This window comes from Aquarana catesbeiana, linkage group LG07, assembly GCF_042186555.1.
Source record: "Aquarana catesbeiana isolate 2022-GZ linkage group LG07, ASM4218655v1, whole genome shotgun sequence".
NCBI classification, from domain to species: domain Eukaryota; kingdom Metazoa; phylum Chordata; class Amphibia; order Anura; family Ranidae; genus Aquarana; species Aquarana catesbeiana.
The window spans coordinates 330,327,969-330,349,523 of record NC_133330.1 but is presented as its reverse complement, the minus strand read 5'-3'; the positions used below and the strand labels follow the sequence as shown (position 1 = coordinate 330,349,523).

The 21,555-nt window shown below is 46.6% G+C and overlaps 1 protein-coding gene across 14 annotated transcripts in view; it reads left to right on the top strand.

The window, feature by feature from the left end:
- NFIA (nuclear factor I A) overlaps nucleotides 1-21,555 on the top strand; it is a 672,115-nt gene that overhangs the window by 339,077 nt on the left and 311,483 nt on the right. For 9 of the 14 annotated variants that reach the window (XM_073593840.1, XM_073593844.1, XM_073593842.1 and 6 more), the window contains exon 3: nucleotides 7,451-7,618. The exons of the other annotated variants lie outside the window; for them this stretch is intronic. In XM_073593840.1, the coding sequence (XP_073449941.1) occupies nucleotides 7,451-7,618 (168 nt within the window). The remainder of the gene's footprint in view (nucleotides 1-7,450; nucleotides 7,619-21,555) is intronic. 14 annotated transcript variants of the gene reach the window in all.

Here is a 21,555-nt window from a genome sequence, read left to right as displayed (position 1 = left end):
TTACAGCAGTTAAGTATTCACTATCAGTCCCTATCCAAAAAGATTCCTAATTTCGCCACATGACACTTTTATAAGGTAAGGTCACCTTTGCTCTTTACTGTTGGCTACAATTAATAGGTTAGTCATTTCCAAGCACTTTTTTTTTTTTTTAATCCAAACATGTATATTTCAAATTAAACTCTCTCTATTTTTCCTGTTTACCATCATCACCAAGTGTGAATGAGAAAGAAAATCCCAAATTTTGAGATGTCCCTAGAACAGGAATAGAGGGTAAAACTTCCAATGATGATACTAGTTCTAATGACCCCGGTGGCAACCCGGAATTCCTTCACTTTGAAGGGATTTCTTCTCACTTCCTGTTTCAGCTAAGGGGCTCGACGTGAGGGGAATTCTCCCCAATGGGACACAGATGGCGAAGAAAAACCGACAGTGGTTATACCCCTCCCTGATTCTATCCAAAATTTAAAAAAAATGTTTTGTCCTAATTCTACGTTAAAACATCCTTCACCATTTTGTTTGCCCGTGTTTTCAAGCTTTAACTTTTCAGCGCCTCCTTGGTCTGCTTTATTGGAGCAAAAGAAGCTTGACAAAGATTTTATTTATTTCCCTTATCAGCTGCAGGTATTTGATCAGCCAGGTAAGGCAACATATGCAATGGTGACTGCAAGATGACTACCATATTAGTGAAGGTGAAAGCTATTACTGGGCAGTTCTTCCTGTTCCTAAACCAGTCATTCTCAACCAGGGTTCAGTGGAATCCCAGGGTTCCTTTAAAGGTTGGAAGAGCTTCCTTGAGCCTTAAGCTGATTGACTTCCCATCTGATGGTGTCTACATTCCGGATCTAACGCCATTTGGCAGAGACAGCAGCAAGCTGCCAATGAACTTTTTAACTGGAACTGGAAGGGTGTAATTCTGACCACCACTGATGTAAGGGGCATTTTTCCTCACTGACCAACAATGAATTGTTCCTCTGAGACCTAAAAAATCATTGCAAGGATGCTTCTGAAGTAAAAAAAAAAGTTGAGAAAGGCTATCCTAGACCTTGCCACCAATGAAACTATTAATGTTGTCCATAAGCGGGAGTGGGAGGAATGTGCTTCTGATGATGTAAACTCTTGATGGCCTCCTCTGATGATGATTTAATGGTCGACCCATCTGAAATAGATATTTCAGGTTGACAGCTCTGGCAGCAAGATCTCTACATCAATGTTCTTATCTCTTCCACCATCCCTCAACCATTATGAGTTGCTCATCTTCCGAAGTTTGTGTTACGGGGATACAGCAAAAGTTTTGAGACTTCATGGCGGTAGTCTAGAGCTGGATTACTAGTAGGGATATTTTACCATAGGAGACCTTCAGAGATATTAGATGCAGGTCTGGATTATGGAAAGCCATCTTAGTATAGAGCAGAGGGATTTTATCAGGGTGGCCAAGTGCTTGTTTTATTATTCTGTTCACATATCTTTCTTATATAAGTCTTCAGAGAAGGAAATCTCATACAATGAACATTCTCCCACAGAAAAATACACTATTATGGTATGAATTGTATAGCATGGTGCAGCCAAAAAGATTAGAGCAAAACAAGCCCATGTGATTCAACGCTCTCACATCCATTAAAAGTGGAACATTACTTTAGGTTGAAGTGTCTTTTTTTAAAGTTTCTGATGTCCCAAAATTATGTAATAGGTTGGGACGGTCAATGGGCACCTGTGTGTTGCAATTGTTTTTCTTCTATGCTTTGTCTCTCGGGGTGAGATTAAAACCGTACAGAGAAAAATAAACAGCATTGTGCTGCAAGAGCCGGGAGACAATAGCAGCGGTGGAGACGGTCTTCAGCGAGACACAGTGCAAGCTGTTGTTTGGGAAAGGGGAAGGAGATTCCTCTAGAACAATAAGACCTTTTATTAATGAGTTGACTTGATGGCTTTTTTTGTTGCTGGGCTCTTCAGACTGAGACAAGTGTATGGTGCAGACATGAGGTTACCTAAGGCAGAGTACGAGTGTGTACAAGAGGTGGCCTGTTTACAGTTCATCATCATTATATTATATTTCGGCTCCCGGGATTTCTGGAAAGGCCACATTGCCTGTTGTCTAAATTTTCTACCCACAAATCTATCTTCTCTTTACAGTCCCATATAACCTTCCCTGTTGAGACCCCTCCAAGTTATTGAGTTAAGATGCACAAAGCCAGCTCCCTATGGCCATAGTTTCATGAGTCTGGTGTTGAGGAACTCAAGCTCATTCCTACTGAACACCTTTGGGGTGAATTGGAACACCAATTGTGAGCCAGGTCTTCTTGTCCAATATCAGTACCTGACCTCACAGATACTTGTTTTGCTGAATGGCCACAAATTAGCCCAGACACATTTCAAAATCTTGTAAAAAGTCTTCCCAGAAGGGTGGAGGCTGTTGTACTGTAGCAGTAAAGAATGGCCAAATTCATATTAACGGCCTTGGTTTATTTAAAGAAAAATACAAGGTTGTATACATGTGAGGATCAGGTATCTATAAACTTTTGGTCATAAAGTATACACAAGACAACACTTGCAAAACTGTGGCTGATTTCTTAGATCAGGGGTCTCCAAACTTTTTGAGCCAAGGGCCAGTTTACTGTCCTTCAGGCTTTAACTGGGCCAGACTATGGCCACTGGGAGCAGAAAATGGAAGAAAACAATGTTCCATCATAGGTGTTAGTTGGATAGCGGAGAACGGCCTCAGCCTCGGCTCCTCCTAAGCCACGCTTTGACGCGTTTCGCCCAGGGCGAAGCCGAGGCTGAGGCCATTCTCCATTATCATTAGAGATTGTGCTGTCAGGAGTGTGGTGTTTCTACACTACTTACAAGTTTGAAGGATCTCTGTGGCAGTAACACCTGGAATTATTTTAATGAAAGATGCAAATTTTTTTTAAAAATTAACAAATTACTTTTGAAAATACTTTAACTTGTTAACCGTTATGTGAAATTTTAGCGGTTAGGTTTATACATTTATTGAGTGCATTTTTTTACTGGATGCCTTTATTGGATAGCATTTTTCTTGGGGCCTGGAACCGCTCTTTAAGATTGTTTGATGAGGCCCAATGGCTGGTCAACCTTGTGACTTCGCAGCTGTGTGGAGGTTTGTGCCCAGAGCCTGCCTGGAATTCTGTTTTCATCTCTGCTTCTCTCCTTTTCCTAAAAACAGAGCCCCTAGAATAATAGAAAGCAATCCTTTCCGACAACTCCCTTAACAGCGGGGAGGCGATGAGAGCTTTGTGTAGCTGCGCCCACACCTCGGCCGTCTCTTCACACAGGATCGGAACACTCGTGCTGTAACTTCCTTGTGTTGTATTGTTAGAGCACAGGCTGAGATGGAGGGAACAATGTGACAAGAAGAATCCAAATTGTTACTCACAGGATTAGCCCCAGTTGCTGAGAATGTCCTCAGTCCTGGCCTTGCTGGGACCTGTAGCTTTTTTCCAGCAACAAGAGCTCAACAAGCCACCTGGGCCTGGATCGTTTTGCTATTTTTTAACGCAGGGTTCTCCAAAGTGTTTAGTATGAGGGCCACATCGTATTTTTCACAAATACTCATAGGCCAAAAAAAAAATCAGTTATATAATTTAAAAAAATGTTAATTAATGTATAAGTTTTACTTTGAATTTTTTTGCAATCATCAAGCTATAATTCAGAACAACGGAGAGGAACTTCAGTAAAACAAAGCAAAGAAATTCCAGATAAGCTGGAGCACATCAGAACCTTACATGATTGACACCATCAGAGTCCCCCCTTAAATCAGGGTCACCATCAAAGCTCTCCCTTATCTCAAGGTCCCCATCAAACCTTCCTTACATCAAGGTCCCCATCTGAGCTCCCCCTTACATTAAAGTCCCCATCGAGCCCTTTCTTTCATCAAGGTCCCCATCAGAGTCCCCTCTTACATCAGGGTTCCCATCTGGGTCTGCCCTTACATTATTGTGCCCAACAGAGTTCCCCCTTACATCATGGTCCCCATCTGGGCCCCACTTTACATTAAAGTCCCCATCAAGCCCTTCTTTACATCAAGGTCCCCATCAGAGTCCCCTCTACATCATGGTCGCCATCAGAGCCCCACTTTAAATTAAAGTCCCCATCAAGCCCTTCTTTACATCAAGGTCCCCATCAGAGTCCCCTCTACATCATGGTCGCCATCAGAGCCCCTCTTACATTATAGTCCCCAAAAAAGCCCTTCCTTACATCAAGGTCCCCATTAGAGTCTCCCCTTACATCAAGGTCCCCATCAAGCCCTTCCTTACATCAAGGTCCCCATCAGAGTACCCCTTACATTACAGTCCCCATCAGAGCCCTCCTTTACATCAAGGTCCCCATCAAGGCTCTCTTACAACAAGGTCCACATCAGAGCTCCCCCTTTACATTACAGTCCCTATCAGAGCTCCCCCTTACATCAAGGTCCCCATCAAGCCCTTCCTTACATCAAGGTCCCCATCAGAGTACCCCTTACATTACAGTGCCAATCAGAGCCCTCCTTTACCTTAAGGTCCCCATCAAGCCTCTCTTACATCAAGGTCTCCATCAAAGTCCCCCCTCACACACGTACAGCATGACTGGGAGCCACCCTCCTCTGATTGCTGTGGCAAGCGCATGATTGGGTTGTTTTGTTTAAGATTCTCTATTAAGGACCCATTTAGACATCTCTTTTTCCAAGGGAGAAGGACGAGAGCAGAGGTGATCACCATTGACTCTCCCTGGAGAGGTGGAGATCAGTTTTGGCGTCCCCAACACACCTGTCCCTTCTACAAGCAAAACCCCCCTTCTACTTCAACCATCTACTCCTCCCTCACAATATCCCCTCACTCTAGGACCTCAGATGCTGGGCAGAGTGAGGAAAGTCCTCCCAGGTCTCCCTTTGGCTGTGATTATATGAGATATAATAGCCAAGGAGGATTTCCTACGATTTAGCATTCACATTGTTGATCCGATCTGAGATCTAAGAGGAGGAACGTTGGGGCTGGTTGACATCTACTCTTCACCTGCTCACAATCGATGCGTAGAACGTGATAAACAGGTGGCAAACTCCCAGTCTAGCCCTTCCACACTCTATCCAAAATGAAAAAAAAAGTTGTGCCCTTCCATACAATTTAACCTTTTCATGTTGCGATTTGTAGTTCCTAGCAAGTGGTGTGTTGTAGTCGGGTCCTGTAGCTGGCTCTTTCCCGAGACCACACTCTCTCTATTTGGCAGCCGACACCTCGTCCCCCTCCCCTAAATTGTTTAGGTTGTGAGGCGATGTTTGTACAACAATACGAAGTGTGTTTGTGTCTCGTGATACGCGCCGTATTCTTCTCTCAGGACATTTGGAAACAGCTCAGAAATCTGCTTATTGTTATTACTCAGATAAACTAGGAAGAAGTCAACTTTGTGTTCTGTAAGTCCACACCATAAAAATGACAGATGCCACCGGGTAATATTGGTCGTCATAAACTATTGGAAGATAATGTCCAAGCTATAAAAAAGGTGAAAAGGTCTTTTTTCTGGATGTACTGGTTTGTTCAGCGACTTAATGCAAAGTGCTAAGTGCATCATTCATGGTAACCAATCAGAGTCCACCTGGGTTCGGTCTTCAGTAAAGTAAATGGTGGTTGTAGGAGGCTGCCCTGTGTTCCAAGCGGTGTTTGTTGAATGGAATCCACCATCCTTAGCTGTCATTACCCAGTGGATAAAAATGCTGGAAAAGTTATTATTATATTATCGAGCACATCAAGATTTGTTGCATTATGAACTTTCCTAAGGCCCCGTTTACATATCAAGTAGTGGGAACAAGCTTTCCCGCCCGTGATTTTTGTTGAGCGTTTTTTACACAATTCTGTGTGTCACGCATAAGGCAGCCCATTCACTTCGATGGACTGGCCTATGCAAGCTTGTCGCCCAAAATAAGCTCTTGCTCCTTTTTGGGCGACAAGCTTAGTGCAGTTTTTAAAACCTGCATTTTGCTGCGATTGTTACATTACAAACTCACATGGCAATCGTGTAAAAATGCGTGTTTAAACATTGCACAGAATTACACCATGTTTGGGCGCCATTACATATTTTTTTTATTATAAAAAATAATGGCATCCAAACATGCATCGCACATTTTGCTGCAATTTAAATGTCCAAACACGGCAAGCGTATTTTCTGCAAAACGCGCCTGACAAGAGGAAATGCATTTAACAGAGGTTAGCTATTGCCCTATGTGCATGGGGTCTTATCATTTCAGCCCAGCAATACCATCCCCTCTGAAGATGAGACACCCAACAGTGAGGAGGTGGTAAAAAATGGCGGGCAGGAAAGAGGGGGAAAAAAGTGGCAGGCAGGACGGAGGAGGTAAATAATGGCAGGCAGGACGGAGGAGGAAAAGAATGGCAGGCAGGACAGGGGAGGTAAAGAATGGCGGGCAGTCAGTGGCATCAGGAGGGGGGGGCTGAACCGGGCTATAGCCCCGAGTGGGCCCCCAAAAAGCCCCCAGGTCTCGTATTGCTCATTGAGAATTATTAGCCACAAGTCCCAAGGCCTGGGGTTGACCGGGAAATCTGGGCTATAGTATGCAGTTTGCACACACCCAGGGCCGGACTGGCCTACTGGGATAGCGGGAAATCTCCCAGTAGGCCGCCTGCCCTGGGGCCACTTTGAGCTTTGGCTGCAGCAGGGCTGATCCTGGGCAGCCCAGGTGCCAAAGCTCAAGTGCCAATGTCCTCCCCTCCCTCCTTTCCTTGTTTTACGTCACACACAGTGGGAATCTCCCGCTGTATCACGGAGCATAGGTCTGAAATGTTCGGCGGCTGCCGTAACAAAGTCCCGCCTCCTAGACCAGCTCCTGTGATACAAGTAACACCGATCCAATTTAATCAGTGTGATGTTTATCATAGGAGCCGATCTAGGAGGCAGGACTTTGTTATAGTGCCCGCCAGGATATTTAAATCCAAGCTCCAACCGTGACACAGCGGGAGATCGCCTCTCTGTGTGTGATCCATCCAGGCACTGTTAGGCTGCATTGGTGGGCACTGCTAGGCTGCATTGATGGGCACTGGTGGGCACTGGTGGGCTGCATTGGTGGGCACTGGTAGGCTGCATTGATGGGCACTGGTAGGCTGCATTGGTGGGCACTGCTAGTCTGCATTGGTGGGCACCATGAGGCTGCATTTGATGGGCACTGATGAGGCTGCATTGATGGGCACTGGTGAGGATGCATTGATCTCTTGTATCATGTCTGCAGTCTCTAACTATCCCTTGTATCATGTCTGCAGTCTCTAACTATCTCTTGTATCATGTCTGCAGTCTCTAACTATCTCTTGTATTATGTCTGCAGTCTCTGACCATCTCTTGTATCATGTCTGCAGTCTCTGATCATCTCCTGTATCATGTCCGCAGCCTCTAACCATCTCTTGTATCATGTCCGCAACCTCTGACTATCTCTTGTCTTTTATCATGTCTGCAGTCTCTGAGGGGGAGTCTGGAGAGGAGTCAAGAGTGGGAGTGCCGCCGGGATGGGGGTCATGGGAGAAGTCAGATGTGTGTGGACTGTGGAGAGGAGACTATAGGATAAAACCAGAGCCACCAACCTGGAGCCGTCTGACTGAGCTCTGCACGGTGCACCTGAGAGGAGGTCAGTGACAGCGCTGCCAGGCCAGTCTGAGGGGGGGTCACTGATGTAAGGGGGGAGTGAATACAATAATGTAAGGGGGCACTGATATAAAGGTTCCCCCCATATATTAGTAACCCCCCCTTAGTGTATTTTTTCTGCGGAAGGTGGTCTCTTGTCACTAGAGTCCCCACCACATTCACAGAGTTCCTGGGGTCCCCCTTGATGATTGCTCCCCTTTTAGCCCTATGTGCTTTCATATATGTCTTATCTATATATAATACACTCTTCAAATGTGCTTTAAAATGCATGGTTTTCCCCTTTATGAACAAGAAAATAATGACGTTATGCTGTTGGGCTGGTATAATAATGCTATGGGGCTGGTATGAAATTATTTCCAGGGCTGGTTTTTATTTCCAGTCTGGCCCTGCACACATCACCGCTCACTCACCAGGCAGTTCCCAGAACGAGAATGGCAGCAACCAAATTAAAAATGTATTGGAGGGGGGAAGGGAGGCTGGTTACACCGGCTTTAGTGTGGCCTCCATCCAATTCCGGTTCCGGCTTCCAGGTCTGTTTTAAAGCCCTCCCCTCTGCACCTGCCGTGCTGCGGTCTGCCAGACACCGGACAGCACAGCAACAGGCCGCAGCAGCACGCACTCCACAGCTAGCTCAAGTGAGCCCTCAGCCCAGACTCAGTGGACTGTCACTGAGGCCCAACAGACAGCACTGGAACAGGCCGCAGCCCAGCTCCCATTGGGCAGGGGTAGGGGGGGGGGCATTGGGTGGAGCTTGGGATGGACTTACTTTAAAATGTGGGAGGGGTTATCAAATTTACCTTCGGGCTGAAGCCCCTGGTAATTTTCCCGCCTAGCAGGCAGGATGGAGGTGGTAAAGAATGGCGGGCAGGACAGGGGAGGTAAAGAAAGGCAGGCAGGACGGTGGAGGTAAAGAATGGCGGGCAGGACGGAGGAGGTAAAGAAAGGCGGGCAGGACGGTGGAGGTAAAGAAAGGCGGGCAGGACGGAGGAGGTAAAGAGTAGCAGGCAGAATGGAAAAAGGTAAGTAATGGTGGGCAGGACAGAGGAGGTAAAGAATGGTGGGCAGGACGGAGGAGATAAATAATAGCTGGCAGGACGGTGGAGGTAAAGAATGGCGGACAGGATGGAGGTGGTAAAGAATGGTGGGCAGGATGGAGGAGATAAAGAATGGCGGGCAGGGTGGAGGAGGTAAAGAGTAGCGGGCAGAACGGAAAAAGGTAAGTAATGGTGGGCGGGACAGAGGAGGTAAAGAATGGTGGGCAGGACGGAGGAGATAAATAATAGCTGGCAGAACGGAGGAGGTAAAGAGTAGCGGACAGAACGGAAAAAAGTAAATAATGGTGGGTGGGACAGAGAAGGTAAAGAATGGTGGGCAGGACGGATGAGGTAAAGAATGGTGGGCATGACGGAGGAGGTAAAGAATGGCGGGTAGGACAAAGGAGGTGAAGAATGGTGGGCAGAACGGAGGAGGTAAAGAATGGTGGGCAGGACAGATGAGGTAAAGAATGGTGGGCAGGACGGAGGAGGTGAAGAATGGTGGGCAGGATGGAGGTGGTAAATAATGGCGGGCATGACGAAGGAGGTAAAGAATAGCAGGTAGGACAAAGGATGTGAAGAATGGTGGGCAGAACGGAGGAGGTAAAGAATGGTGGGCAGGATGGAGGTGGTAAAGAATGGCGGGCAGGATGGAGAAGGTAAAGAGTGCTGGGCAGGACGGAGGTGGTAAAGAATGGTGGGCAGGATGGAGTTGGTAAAGAATGGTGGGCAGGACGGAGGAGGTAATGAATGGTGGGCAGGATGGAGGAGGTAAAGAGTGCTGGACAGGACGGAGGAGGTAAAGAGTGGCGGGCAGGACAGAGGAGGTAAAGAATGGTGGGTAGGACGGAGGGGGTAAAGAATGGCGGGCAGGACCGAGGAGGTAAAGAATGACGGGCAGGAAGGAGTTGGTAAAGAATGGTGGGCAGGACGGAGGTGGTAAAGAATGGTGGGCAGGAAGGAGTTGGTAAAGAATGGTGGACAGGATGGAGGAGGTAAAGAGTGGCGGGCAGGACAGAGGAGGTAAAGAATGGTGGGCAGGACGGAGGGGGTAAAGAATGGCGGGCAGGACAGAGGAGGTAAAGAATGGCGGGCAGGACGGAGGAGGTAAAGAATGTCGGGCAGGACAGAGGAGGTAAAGAATGGCGGGCAGGACGGAGGAGGTAAAGAATGTCGGGCAGGACAGAGGAGGTAAAGAATGGCGGGCAGGACGGAGAGGATACTGGATGTATGTAAATAATTTAGTAAGAGGAGAGAAAAAAAAATGGACCTGTTTGAAGGGAAGAGCGATAGATGGCAGCCGGCGCGCTCGCGGGTGGGTACCGTATCCATCACAGGCTCAGCAGACATCAGTCAGCGAGGCGCGGATCAATCATCTATCAGAAATTCACGTTGGACAGAATAATTGTTTTATAAATTATTGATGTTTTATTAGGAGATTTATGTTAAACAAAACACAATTTAAGCAATCTCATCCGTCAGGATGTCATCTTCACAACGCCAGCCGCCAATTTAGCTTTTAAAAGGAGACAGACAAGAAGGGGAGGGAGGGGCTTGGAATGAGCGAGTGCCAAATCCTAAAGTTACCTTTTATCTCCTGCTATGATATCGGATGGAGATTCAGCAACACACCCAAGTACAGACTCCTCTCCTGGACTGAAATGGCTTACTGTGATTTCACTGCACACTGTGAGCTTCTCACAATGTTCATTAGAAGCTGCAGCAAGTCAGATAGAGCCCCGCCTCATTTCCTGGTTGGAGGACATCTCACATCATCTAGCACTTTCATCCACAGCCTGGCTGGCCTTGGCCCGTATCTTTCATTCATAGAAATTCAGAATCATCTAGGGTGGTCTGCATGCAAATCCAGCCTACCCATGAATGCCCACTCCTCCAGACCCACATCCACCCATCTATGCTATTTTGTATTTGCAACTCCTCCCAAGAGGTAAAAGCGGTAAAACCGTGGCTGAACCATGGGGTTTTACCTCCCCTCCAACCCCATGTGTGAACAGGCCCTTGTGTGCTTTCTGTAAAAAGAAAAGTCACTTTTTAGCCAATGTTAATACATTGAAAATGCGATAAGGGCTAATTCACAGTGTGCATGGTAGCCAATCAGCTTCCAGGTTTTATTGTCAAAGCCTAAATGAACAATCTGACATTAGAAGCTGATTGGTTACCCTGCACAGCTGCACCAGAGTTTGCACCCTCCAGTTTTAGTAAATCAAACTCCCATAGTGTGTGGAAAATGGACAGAAATCAAATGTTACATTGTCACATTTTAATGCAACACAGTAAAAAACGCATCAAAAGCGCACAGTGCAATTTTAAGAAGATGCCTACGCCCATCCTAACCCTATCAATAAATGCGGCTTTGTGAGGGGGGGGGGGGGGGGGGTCGGGATGGATGGGGCCCCGGGCCGGTTTATACAAGGTCAGCGAGGAGGAAGAATCCACTTCTATAATTGGTTGATACTCCCGGCCCTGATTGTAGATTCCACTTAGCAGATGGAGCCGGAATCTGATTTGATTTGGAGTTCCTGAAAGTTTCATCAGATCTGATGTTTTCTGCTCCTCGCATGGAGCCGCGTGTCAGAGGAGCGGCCAGCGACCAATCTAATTACAGCCGCCGGGCTTCTGAAAATTCATTTGTTGGGGGATGTATAGATTAACCCCGCGCTGCCCGGGATCCTATGTTGTTTTAAGATGGCCAGGGATACTAAGGACATAGATAGGAAGAATTAAAAGTAGTGCTGGCAACCTGGGGCTATCCTATCGGTATAGGAGCTGTAGTGGTGTCTGGATGGGGTGAATGATTGCCTTTGTTTCCTTGATTTGTATCCTAAAGAAGAATTCCAGGTAAGGATATTATTACATTGTTCCAGCTTGGAGTAATGTAACTATGTCTATACCATACCTGTGGGATCCCTCTAGAAGCTGCAATACACTGTAGTAGACATCAATATTACACCCCTTAATACATTGCTACTACACCCTAGTACACTGCTACTACACCCCTCCTGCTACTACAGCCCTACTACACCGTGACTACACCCCTACTGCACACACACCACTACTACAGCCCTACTACACCCCTAGTACACCGCTACTACACCCCTACTGCATGCACACCGCTACTACACCCCTAGTACACCGCTACTACACTCCTACTACACCCCTACTGCACCCACACTGCTACTACAGCCCTACTACACCCCTAGTACACTCCTACTACACCCCTACTGCATGCACACTGCTACTACACCCCTAGTACACCGCTACTACACTCCTACTACAGCCCTACTACACCCCTACTGCATGCACACCGCTACTACACACCTAGTACACCGCTACTACACTCCTACTACATCGTGACTACACCCCTACTGCACCCACACTGCTACTACACAGTGACTACACCCTTACTGCACTCCTAGTACACTGCTTCTACACCGCTACTACGGCCCTACTATACCCCCTAATACACCGCTACTACACCATGACTACACCCCTACTGCAGCCCTAGTACACCTCCACTACACCACTACTATACCCATAGGTGTGCGCAGCCTATTGCATTAGGGTGTGCACCCCAAAGCTCAAACACATATGCGTGTGTGTGCATGTGTATATGTACTGATGGTGTCAGTAGATCAGTGGACGGTGTCATAAGGACAGAGATTGGTGTCAGTAGGGCAGTGGACAGTGTCAGTAGTTTTATTTTTATTATTTTTTAAGATTTTATTTTTGACATATTTTTATTTGATGAAATATCAGTGGTCTAAACAGGGGGGAGATATGCACCACACAAGGCGATTAGGGTGTGCCCAGGCACACCCTGTGTGCACGCCTATGACTATACCCCTAGTACACCGCATCTACACCCCTGCTACACAGCTACTACACCCCTAGTACATTGTGTCTACAGCCCTAGTACACCTCATCTACACCCCTAGTACACCTCCACTACTACACCCTTCATACACTGCGTCGATGCCCCTAGTACACCTCCACTGTACTCCTATCACTCTGCGACTACACCCCTACTACACAGCAGCTACACCCCTACTACTTCTCTATTACACCACAACTAGAACCATACTACACCTCTACTATGACCTTTCTACACCCATAGTACACCGCTACTATGTCCCTAGTACACAGCTACTACACTCACATCACACCACTACTACATCGCGACTACACCCCCAGAAAAGGCTTTGCATTCATTTTAATTGAGAAAATACATGGAGCCTGTGCCAAGCAGTCAACCTCCTGTGTTTACAATGTAGTAGGGAAGCCGCTCGGTAAAAAAAGGACCAGATATGTAATTTAAAGACAGATCAGTTCCTCTTATTAGCTGTTTTATTTAAATCTGACCTCCAGCCTTCCCTCCAGTCTTGCACGGTTGTACCAGCTCCTCTCCTGGACTGAAATGGCTTCCTCTGATTTCACCGCACACTGTGAGCTTCTCACAATGTGCATTAGAAGCTGCAGCAAGTCATGTAGAGCCCCATATATTAGATAAATGTAGCGCTAAATCAACTTGTATAAGTAATAAATGTGCACGTGCATATAATGTCCCAAATAATGCCGTGTGGCTGTCAACACAAAAGTCCACAATCAGGGTAAATGAACCATGGGGCGATACATGCAACTTCTCAACGATGTACTCAGAAGTCTTCAGGGTAAGTAAAAGGATGGAATACGCTTACCAGCTGTGTTGGATTCTATTGCCGTAAGCATAGAATCAGTAAGACTTTGTGCCACCAAGGGCAAAAACATGAGGTGATGGAGGCAAGGGTAGAGCCTCTATGGTGGAGGCAAGGGTAGAGCCTCTCTCGGCTATGGATGTCCCTTCTGGTCCACTAGAACTGGGTCAGAGATGGTGTCCACAGATCAATAGTTCCTTGATGCATCAGAACATGTGGAGAAAAAAGGGATACTTCCACATAGTGTAACTCCGTATTTTTATTAAAAAATCGCAGTACAGGGAGCAAAAATTAAAACGTGATCACGAATAAAAGCAGTGTATGAGGTAAATGAAACCACCCTACGCGTTTCGATCAAAACGATCTTCAACAGGGGTATATGAGACCCTCATAACACTGCCGATATTTATAAAATACAATAAACCATCAAACATATTCAAGGACCAATCGGCTGTCAAACATTGAACAATGATAAATCTGATTGGCCAGGGGTAGGGGTCATATAGCTAGCACTGATTCGCCCCCTCCTCTAAGCCTATCAGTAAACTTATGTCAAAGAAATTGGTAAGTTTCTGGCCAATATCACAGGGTGTCTCATGCTGATCGCCTGTGATTGGCACTTAGTATAGGGCGTGTATATGTTGGAAAGTCCTGAAATAAAACCGGGCTCCCACATCCAACGCCGCGACCCGGAAGTATCACAGGACGCACGTGGAGGTTGCCCAGCAACCCACCACGCTAGATGCGGAAAGCGCGCGAAATCACACCACGTGATCGCGCGGCCGTCATGTAAGACCCGGACCGCCCCACGTGTTGACAACATCCATCACGTGCGGGCAGTGCGTCCAGGTTGCTGGGCAACCCCGACGTGGCATCAGGGAGAGCCAGGAATGACGTGGAAGACATCCAGCATCAACTAGTGCTTTCCTCCCCAGCCTGACAGTCTCTGGCCCCCCCCTTTCATTCATTGGATTTAAGTTCTCTCAATCATGGAGGCTCAGCATCACATGTGGGTGTCACCTATGCAAATACAGCCTGCCTAGGAACGCCCACTCCTCTAGTGCTGAGGCGGGGGGGCTGTGATGTTTTCAGGAAGCTATGTACAGCACTTTGCCTGCCCCTCCCACCAGCCATGATCTGCCTGCATTGCATAGATAATCAAAGGGTCCCAGATGACATTACTGGGTCTAATATATGATATGTAATTAAAATGGAAAGGTTTTACAGTAAAACCTTGGTTTGAGAGTAACTTGGTTTGAGAGTGTCTTGCAAGACAAGCAAAATTTTTTAATAAATTGTGACTTGATATACAAGTGATGTCTTGATATACAAGTAGCGTCATGTCACAACTGAGTATAAAAGAGAAGAGAGGCGCTTCTAAGTGTAGCAATATGGTTACATTTAATGAAGGTACAACATTTAGCAACTCACATGGTTGATGAATAAAACAGGCACAACATCTAAGTATGCAGGTAAAGCTGTCCACATAGACCGTCCTCCGCACCGCCATCAATGTCATCCCTTCCACGATGTGCTTCGCGAGCGATTCAAGCCTCGCTTTCAGATCGCTGTACTGCAGGGTAGTCTTCCCAGTGATGGTTGCAGACTGACAGCTGTGAGAGCCGGCAGAGGACGGTCTATGTGGACAGCTTTACCCCGGATGCCTGCATACTTACATGTGCCTCTTTTAATCATCAGCCAAGTGCATTAAAAAGGAATCAACTCCAGAGATAAAACGATAATTCTCCCGCTTTACAAGACTCTGGTCCGGCCGCACCTGGAGTATGCTGTCCAGTTCTGGGCACCAGTCCTCAGGAAGGATGTACTGGAAATGGAGCGAGTACAAAGAAGGGAAACAAAGCTAATAAAGGGTCTTTACTGTAAGAGCGGCAAGGATGTGGAATTCCCTTCCACAGGCGGTGGTCTCAGCGGGGAGCATTGATAGCTTCAAGAAACTATTAGATAAGGACCTGAATGACCACAACATACAGGGATATACAATGCAATACTGACACATAATCACACACATAGGTTGGACTTGATGGACTTGTGTCTTTTTTCAACCTCACCTACTATGTAATTATGTAACAATGTGAGTTGCTAAATGTTGTACCTTCATTAAATGTAACCATATTGCTACACTCAGAGGCTCCTCTCTTCTCTTTTATACTCTGGAGCTCCTGCTGGATTTTGCTTCTAATCTCCTTGTGGAGGCTTCCATTTGTGGATGGACATTTTATGGTTACACAACCTGATCACATCGCTATAATCTTTTTATATGGACCATAAACTGAAGGATTTATGAATAAATGGTTGTGGAACGAATCATCAGAGTTTCCATTATTTCTTATGGGGAAATTCGCTTTGATATACAAGTGCTTTGGATTACAAGCATGTTTCCGTAATGAATTGTACTCGCGATCCCAACGTTTTACTGTATTTAAAAATGTAATTACCCATTTGATAAGCAAATTAATCGTTAGCTATAAAAAAATAAAAATCCTGAAATGCATCTTTAGAGGCGATGGATGAAATGTTGGTCTTCTCTATGTGGTGAGAGTTGTCAGCAGCTCTCGGTCTGGGCGTTCGGTGAAGTCGTCTGTTGCGGAATCCGCCATCCTTCTGGTGTTCAGTCGTTCTCAGGCTCTGCTATGCCTTTCTATAACTCTTCCTTTCACTCAGGACGTTTCAATCAATAACAGACACATACATCTGATATCTCTCTGATGCATAATTTATCCCGCCGCCATAAATCCACCGCCGCTGCCCCTCGCTCTTATAAAGTTAGCTGAGTTTACCAGAGCCGTGTAAACTGCACAAATGCATTTCCATCCGCGTCACGCCAATCGGAAATTTACCAAACAGTGTCCATGTCTGAATGCGGAAAAAAAACTGGTCAGGAAAAGAATCCCTGGCGATCCTGCCATCAATGTCACTTCCTTTTATAGGGTGACAACTCTCCATCCCTGTCTCCCAATTGTCCTTCCATGTTGTCACCCTGATGGTGACTATAGGGCAGTGATGGTGAACCTTGGCACCCCAGATGTTTTGGAACTACATTTCCCATGATGCTCCACTACACTGCAGAGTGCATGAGCATCATGGGAAATGTAGTTCCAAAACACCTGGGATGCCAAGGTTCGCCATCACTGCTATAGGGGGTTGGGCAGACACCCCCCCCCCCCCCCGGAGCACCCCTTTTACTTACCTGAGCCCGATCGTTCCGGCGTCGGGGACGAGCACAGCCGCTCCAGCCTGTGTCCCGGGTCCTGATTGGATATTTTGATAGCAGCGCAGCCATTAGCTCCCGCTGGTGTCAATCAAATCCAATGACGTGAGACGTGATCACCCATGCGATCCGATTCCTGCACCATTTGACAGTTCGCACTGCGATATGTGAACCGATTTGGGGGTGTCATTAACTTTCTATTGACACCCACAGCGGTTAGCATAGGGCAGTGTGAACTGTCTGCGAGTCATATGCGATGCGGGAACCCGTACTGGAATCGCACTGGTTCCCGCATCACGCTAGTGTGAACCGGCACTTAAACCCGGAGTGGGAAATGTTCACGGAAGGTGGGTCTCCCGCACCGTGTTCTAGTGTAAACTGGGTATAAAAAACACACACCTACTGGATCGCATGGTACTATTGTACCATGCGATCCAATGCAGGCAAACGCACTACGTTTGAAATGTCATTAAAGTGATTGTAAACGATCACCTTGTAAAACAACCCATTCAGTTTAAAATAGAAATGAAAGGCAAAGCGTTTTTGTATAGATATAAAAAAACATAAATACCCCCCCCCCCTTTTTTTTAATAAGCGATCACATTCCCTCTGTTCTCAGCTGCATAAGAGCTGCGGGGAGGAGAAACAGCAATGCACTGAGCTTCCCAGTGAATGGCTGTGCAAGGAAGGCGTGTCAGGACAAGTCTGATCATTACATAGATATATAGATATAAAAAAACATTATAAATACACTTTTTCCCCTTTTTTTTAATAAGTGATCACATTCCCTCTGTTCTCAGCCGCATAAGAGCTGGGGGAGGAGAAACAGCAGTGCACTGAGCTTCCCAGTGAATGGCTGTGCAGGGGAAGCGTGTCAGGAGGAGAGCATACTGAGCTCCCAGCATAGCTAGGGAACTGACCACAGTGTGTTCTCCTGCTTACTGTGGTCAGTTTTTAATAGGAAAGCAGAGAGACTGGCAGGAACACCAGGGATTTCACACAAAGGAAGCATTACAAAGAGAACAGGAGGCTTTCTCATACAAGTACTTGGTACAACAGCCACATATCAGGAATGTGAACTTTTCGGGTAACAAGCGATTTAAGATAACAATGGCAGACGCTGCAGATCGCAAGTGCAGTGCATTTCGTATGTGGTGCGGGAAACACGCATGGAGCGTGGGTTTCCTGCACCGCATTCTGGTGTGAAGTGGACCGTAAATTTTCAATGACGCCACAACCACACCTCCCAACTTTCTGAGATGGGAACGAGGGACACCTATTAGCAGAAGTATGTAGGAATAGGACACACCCCCTGCCACGCCCCCTTAAAGGAGAATTGCACAAATTATTCTTTTAATTGAAATTTACAAATGCAGCAATTTAAAAATTTTATGAATGGTTTAGCACTGTAAACCACACTTTTTGATAGATAAGTAGTGCATTTTATATACAACTATAGAGATCAGACCACACTGAGGGACAAATGAGGAGGAAAGAGGGAATGAGGGACAGACCCTCTAAATCAGAGACAGTCGGGAGCTATGGCCACAACACATCTTGGCAACACGCTTATGAATGCGCGCACCAAAACTTTGTTAACAAAAGTACCAATGCGTTTTGGATGCGTTTTGGTGAGGCACCGTTTAAAAGAAAAGGGTCATACCCTTTTGCATGTTGAAATGAATGGGCCGCTCTAGACTAGGGTTGCCACCTCATCCCTTTAAACCCGAACACATATGAATTACACGGGTTCTGTGGCTGATTAAGGTGGTAATTAAACTCACTTGGCGCCTTATCTGCATTTAATTAGCCTCAGAACCCGTGTAATTTGTATGTGTTCGGGTTTAAAGGGATGAGGTGGCAACTCTACTCTAGAGACGAGGCGCAAAAACACATGTGCACCGTTGCACCTGCATAGGTGTGAACAGAGCCTTGGGGGTGCTTTTAAAAAATGAATGGGACCGCAATGCTTGTCCTGTGCGGTAACGCACACATTGTCGCAATTGTTGTGTAATTGGGCCGTCCGATTTTGTTGCCCGCCTCCGGTCTCCCTTATCTCATTCAAACTTTCATTATGATGAAAAAGTTTTGGCGCCATGTGCTAAATTCTCCGCACCAAAGAACAGAAAAATGCGCAGTATCCGTAAATTCTGCGATGTAACCATTTACAGGATTAGGGATGAAGAAAGCGGCAAGGGCACCTGAGCTGACAGCCATGAATTTTTGCAGCTTTAAAGGGCTACTCCTCGGGCCTGGACGGGGGGGGGGGGGGGGGGGTTGCGTCCGCGGTGAAGTGGTGGTTTGGCTGCTGTGCGGCGGGGAAGGAAAGAAGGAGGGAGGGAGGGAGGGCGGCCCCTTCCAGGTCTGGCCACATACAATGGGTAATTGTGAGCTCTTGTTGTACAGATGCTGCTGCAGATGGGATTCCTGTACCTGCGTGCATTACAAATGAATGTCTGTGCCAGGCCGGCTTTAGACATCATAAATATGTAATTTGTTCAGCTGTTGTAATTAAATATGTATGTGTGAAACAGCCACTATTCGGGTCATTAATGATGCGCCGTGCCAAATTATAGCTCGCAGACGGTAACGCGTACCATGGCACAATGGGGCACGGGACTCCGTCAAGAGGAGGAATCAGAGGCCTTTGAAGTGGTGGCTTTTTATGACTGTAATTTGGTGGTGTTCACATGGCACGCAATACGGGGGTAATGCCAGGTTACCGAGATGCGGGTAAGAGATCCTCACCGCGCTTTTTTTTTTTTTCTTTCCCATGAGTTCATCTGCTTAATTAATCTTCATGGGAATAAGATGGAAACCCTCAGTGAGTGATATTTAGTTTGCTAAGGCTGGGTTCGCAGTTGAAAAATTGAGCGCATTCCCGCAACGCACAACGACACGCTCTACTTTTGTACTTGCATGGTGGTGCAATTAATGCTTAGCGGCCAAAACGCAAAGTAACAAAGAACCATTTGTGTAAGTGCTGTGCAAACGGTTGGCACTATAAATACTGTATAATAATAACCCGCTCATTCATGTCTTTTTAGACCTTTCTTTGTGCGCTGGTCCAAACCATTTGGTGGAGGGGGGATTATGGTGTGGGGGTTGTATTTCAGGGGTTTGGTTTGGCCCCTTAGTTCCAGTGAAGGGAACTATTAAAGTGATTGTAATGCCACGTGCACACGAGCGGACTTCTCGACGGACTGAACTCGGAAGGACTTCTCGACGGACTGAACTCGGAAGGACTTCTCGACGGACTGAACTCGGAAGGACTTCTCGACGGACTGAACTCGGAAGGACTTCTCGACGGACTGAACTCGGAAGGACTTCTCGACGGACTGAACTCCGAAGGACTTTCCGACGGAGTTCCAACTAAACGGACTTGCTTACACACGATCACACATGATCAAGTCCGATCGTTTCGAACGTGATGACGTATGACCAGACTAGAATAAGGAAGTTGATAGCCAGTAGCCAATAGCTGCCCTTGCATCGTTTTTGGTCCGTCGGACTAGCATACATTGGAAAGTCCGTCGGAAAGATTTGAAACTTGTTCTATTTCTAAGGTCCGTCAAATTTTTAGACAGCAAAGGTCCGATGAAGCCCACACACGATCGAATTGCCCGACGGATTCGTTCCGTCTGACCTTTTGATGCCGAAAAGTCCGGTCGTGTGTACGCGGCATAAGGGTTCTTTTTTTTTTTTTTTTTTTTTTTTTTATCTTAAAATAACAAACATATCATACTTACCTCCACTGTGCAGCTCGTTTTGCAGACAGTGGCCCCCGAACTCGCTCTTCTGGGGTCCCCCCGGTGGCTCTCGCGGCTCCTCCCCACATCTGATAACCCCCCTAGGAGAAGCACTTCCCCGAGGGGGTTACCTTGCGGGCGCGCTCCCGAGTCCAGCATTTGTGTCCATAGACACGAATGCGGGACTCGGCCCCGCCCCCCCCAGTGCCTGCGTCATTGGATTTTATTGACAGCAGTGGGAGCCAATGGCTGCGCTGCTATCAATCTATCCAATCAAGAGCTGAGGATCAGTCCCCGGCGCGTCAAGTTCCAGGGCTCAGGTAAGTAAAAGGGGGGGGCTGGGGGGGGGGGGGGGCGGTCACTGCCAGGTGTTTTTTCACCTTAATGCATAGGATGCATTAAGGAATTTCCGACAACAAAATCCGATCGGTTAAATTCCTATCGTGTGTACACAAATCCGACGCACAAAGTGCCACGCATGCTCAGAATAAATTAAGAGATGAAAGCTATTGGCCACTGCCCCGTTTATAGTCCCGACGTATGTGTTTTACGTCACCGCCTTCAGAACGATCGGATTTTCCGACAACTTTGTGCGACCGTGTGTATGCAAGACAAGTTTGAGCCAACATCCGTCGGAAAAAATCCATGGATTTTGTTGTCGGAATGTCCGATCAATGTCCGACCGTGTGTACGGGGCATAAGACTGGGATGCAATCACAGTTCTGGTGCGTGTAAAGGCAGGCGTCCCAATACTTTTGGCAATATAGTGTTTATATATATATATATATATATATATATATATATATATAAAATATATAGTGGTTTGCAGCATTTTGCAAAAATGCCATGCGTGCACAGATGCGATGATCGCTGCCCCCTGGGATAGGTGAGACGTAGCAATCCCAGCAGGCTGTGGGGCCTGGCCTAGGCTAGAAAGCAGGAAGCGCTACCTTGCAGCACAAAAAAGTACAAGGAAGGTAAAAATTATATTAAAATGTATACCCATTTTTGGAAGAGGGAAGCCACCTGATTGGTTAAAGTAATGCTATCCATACACACATAGATTTTTGAATGAGGATATTCGTACAAAAATTCTTTGTACATTCGATAAATGAACGAATATCATTAGAAAATTTCCCTTGGCTTTCACAATCAATTCTAAAACGAATGTAATTTCTGAATGAAAACATATGTTG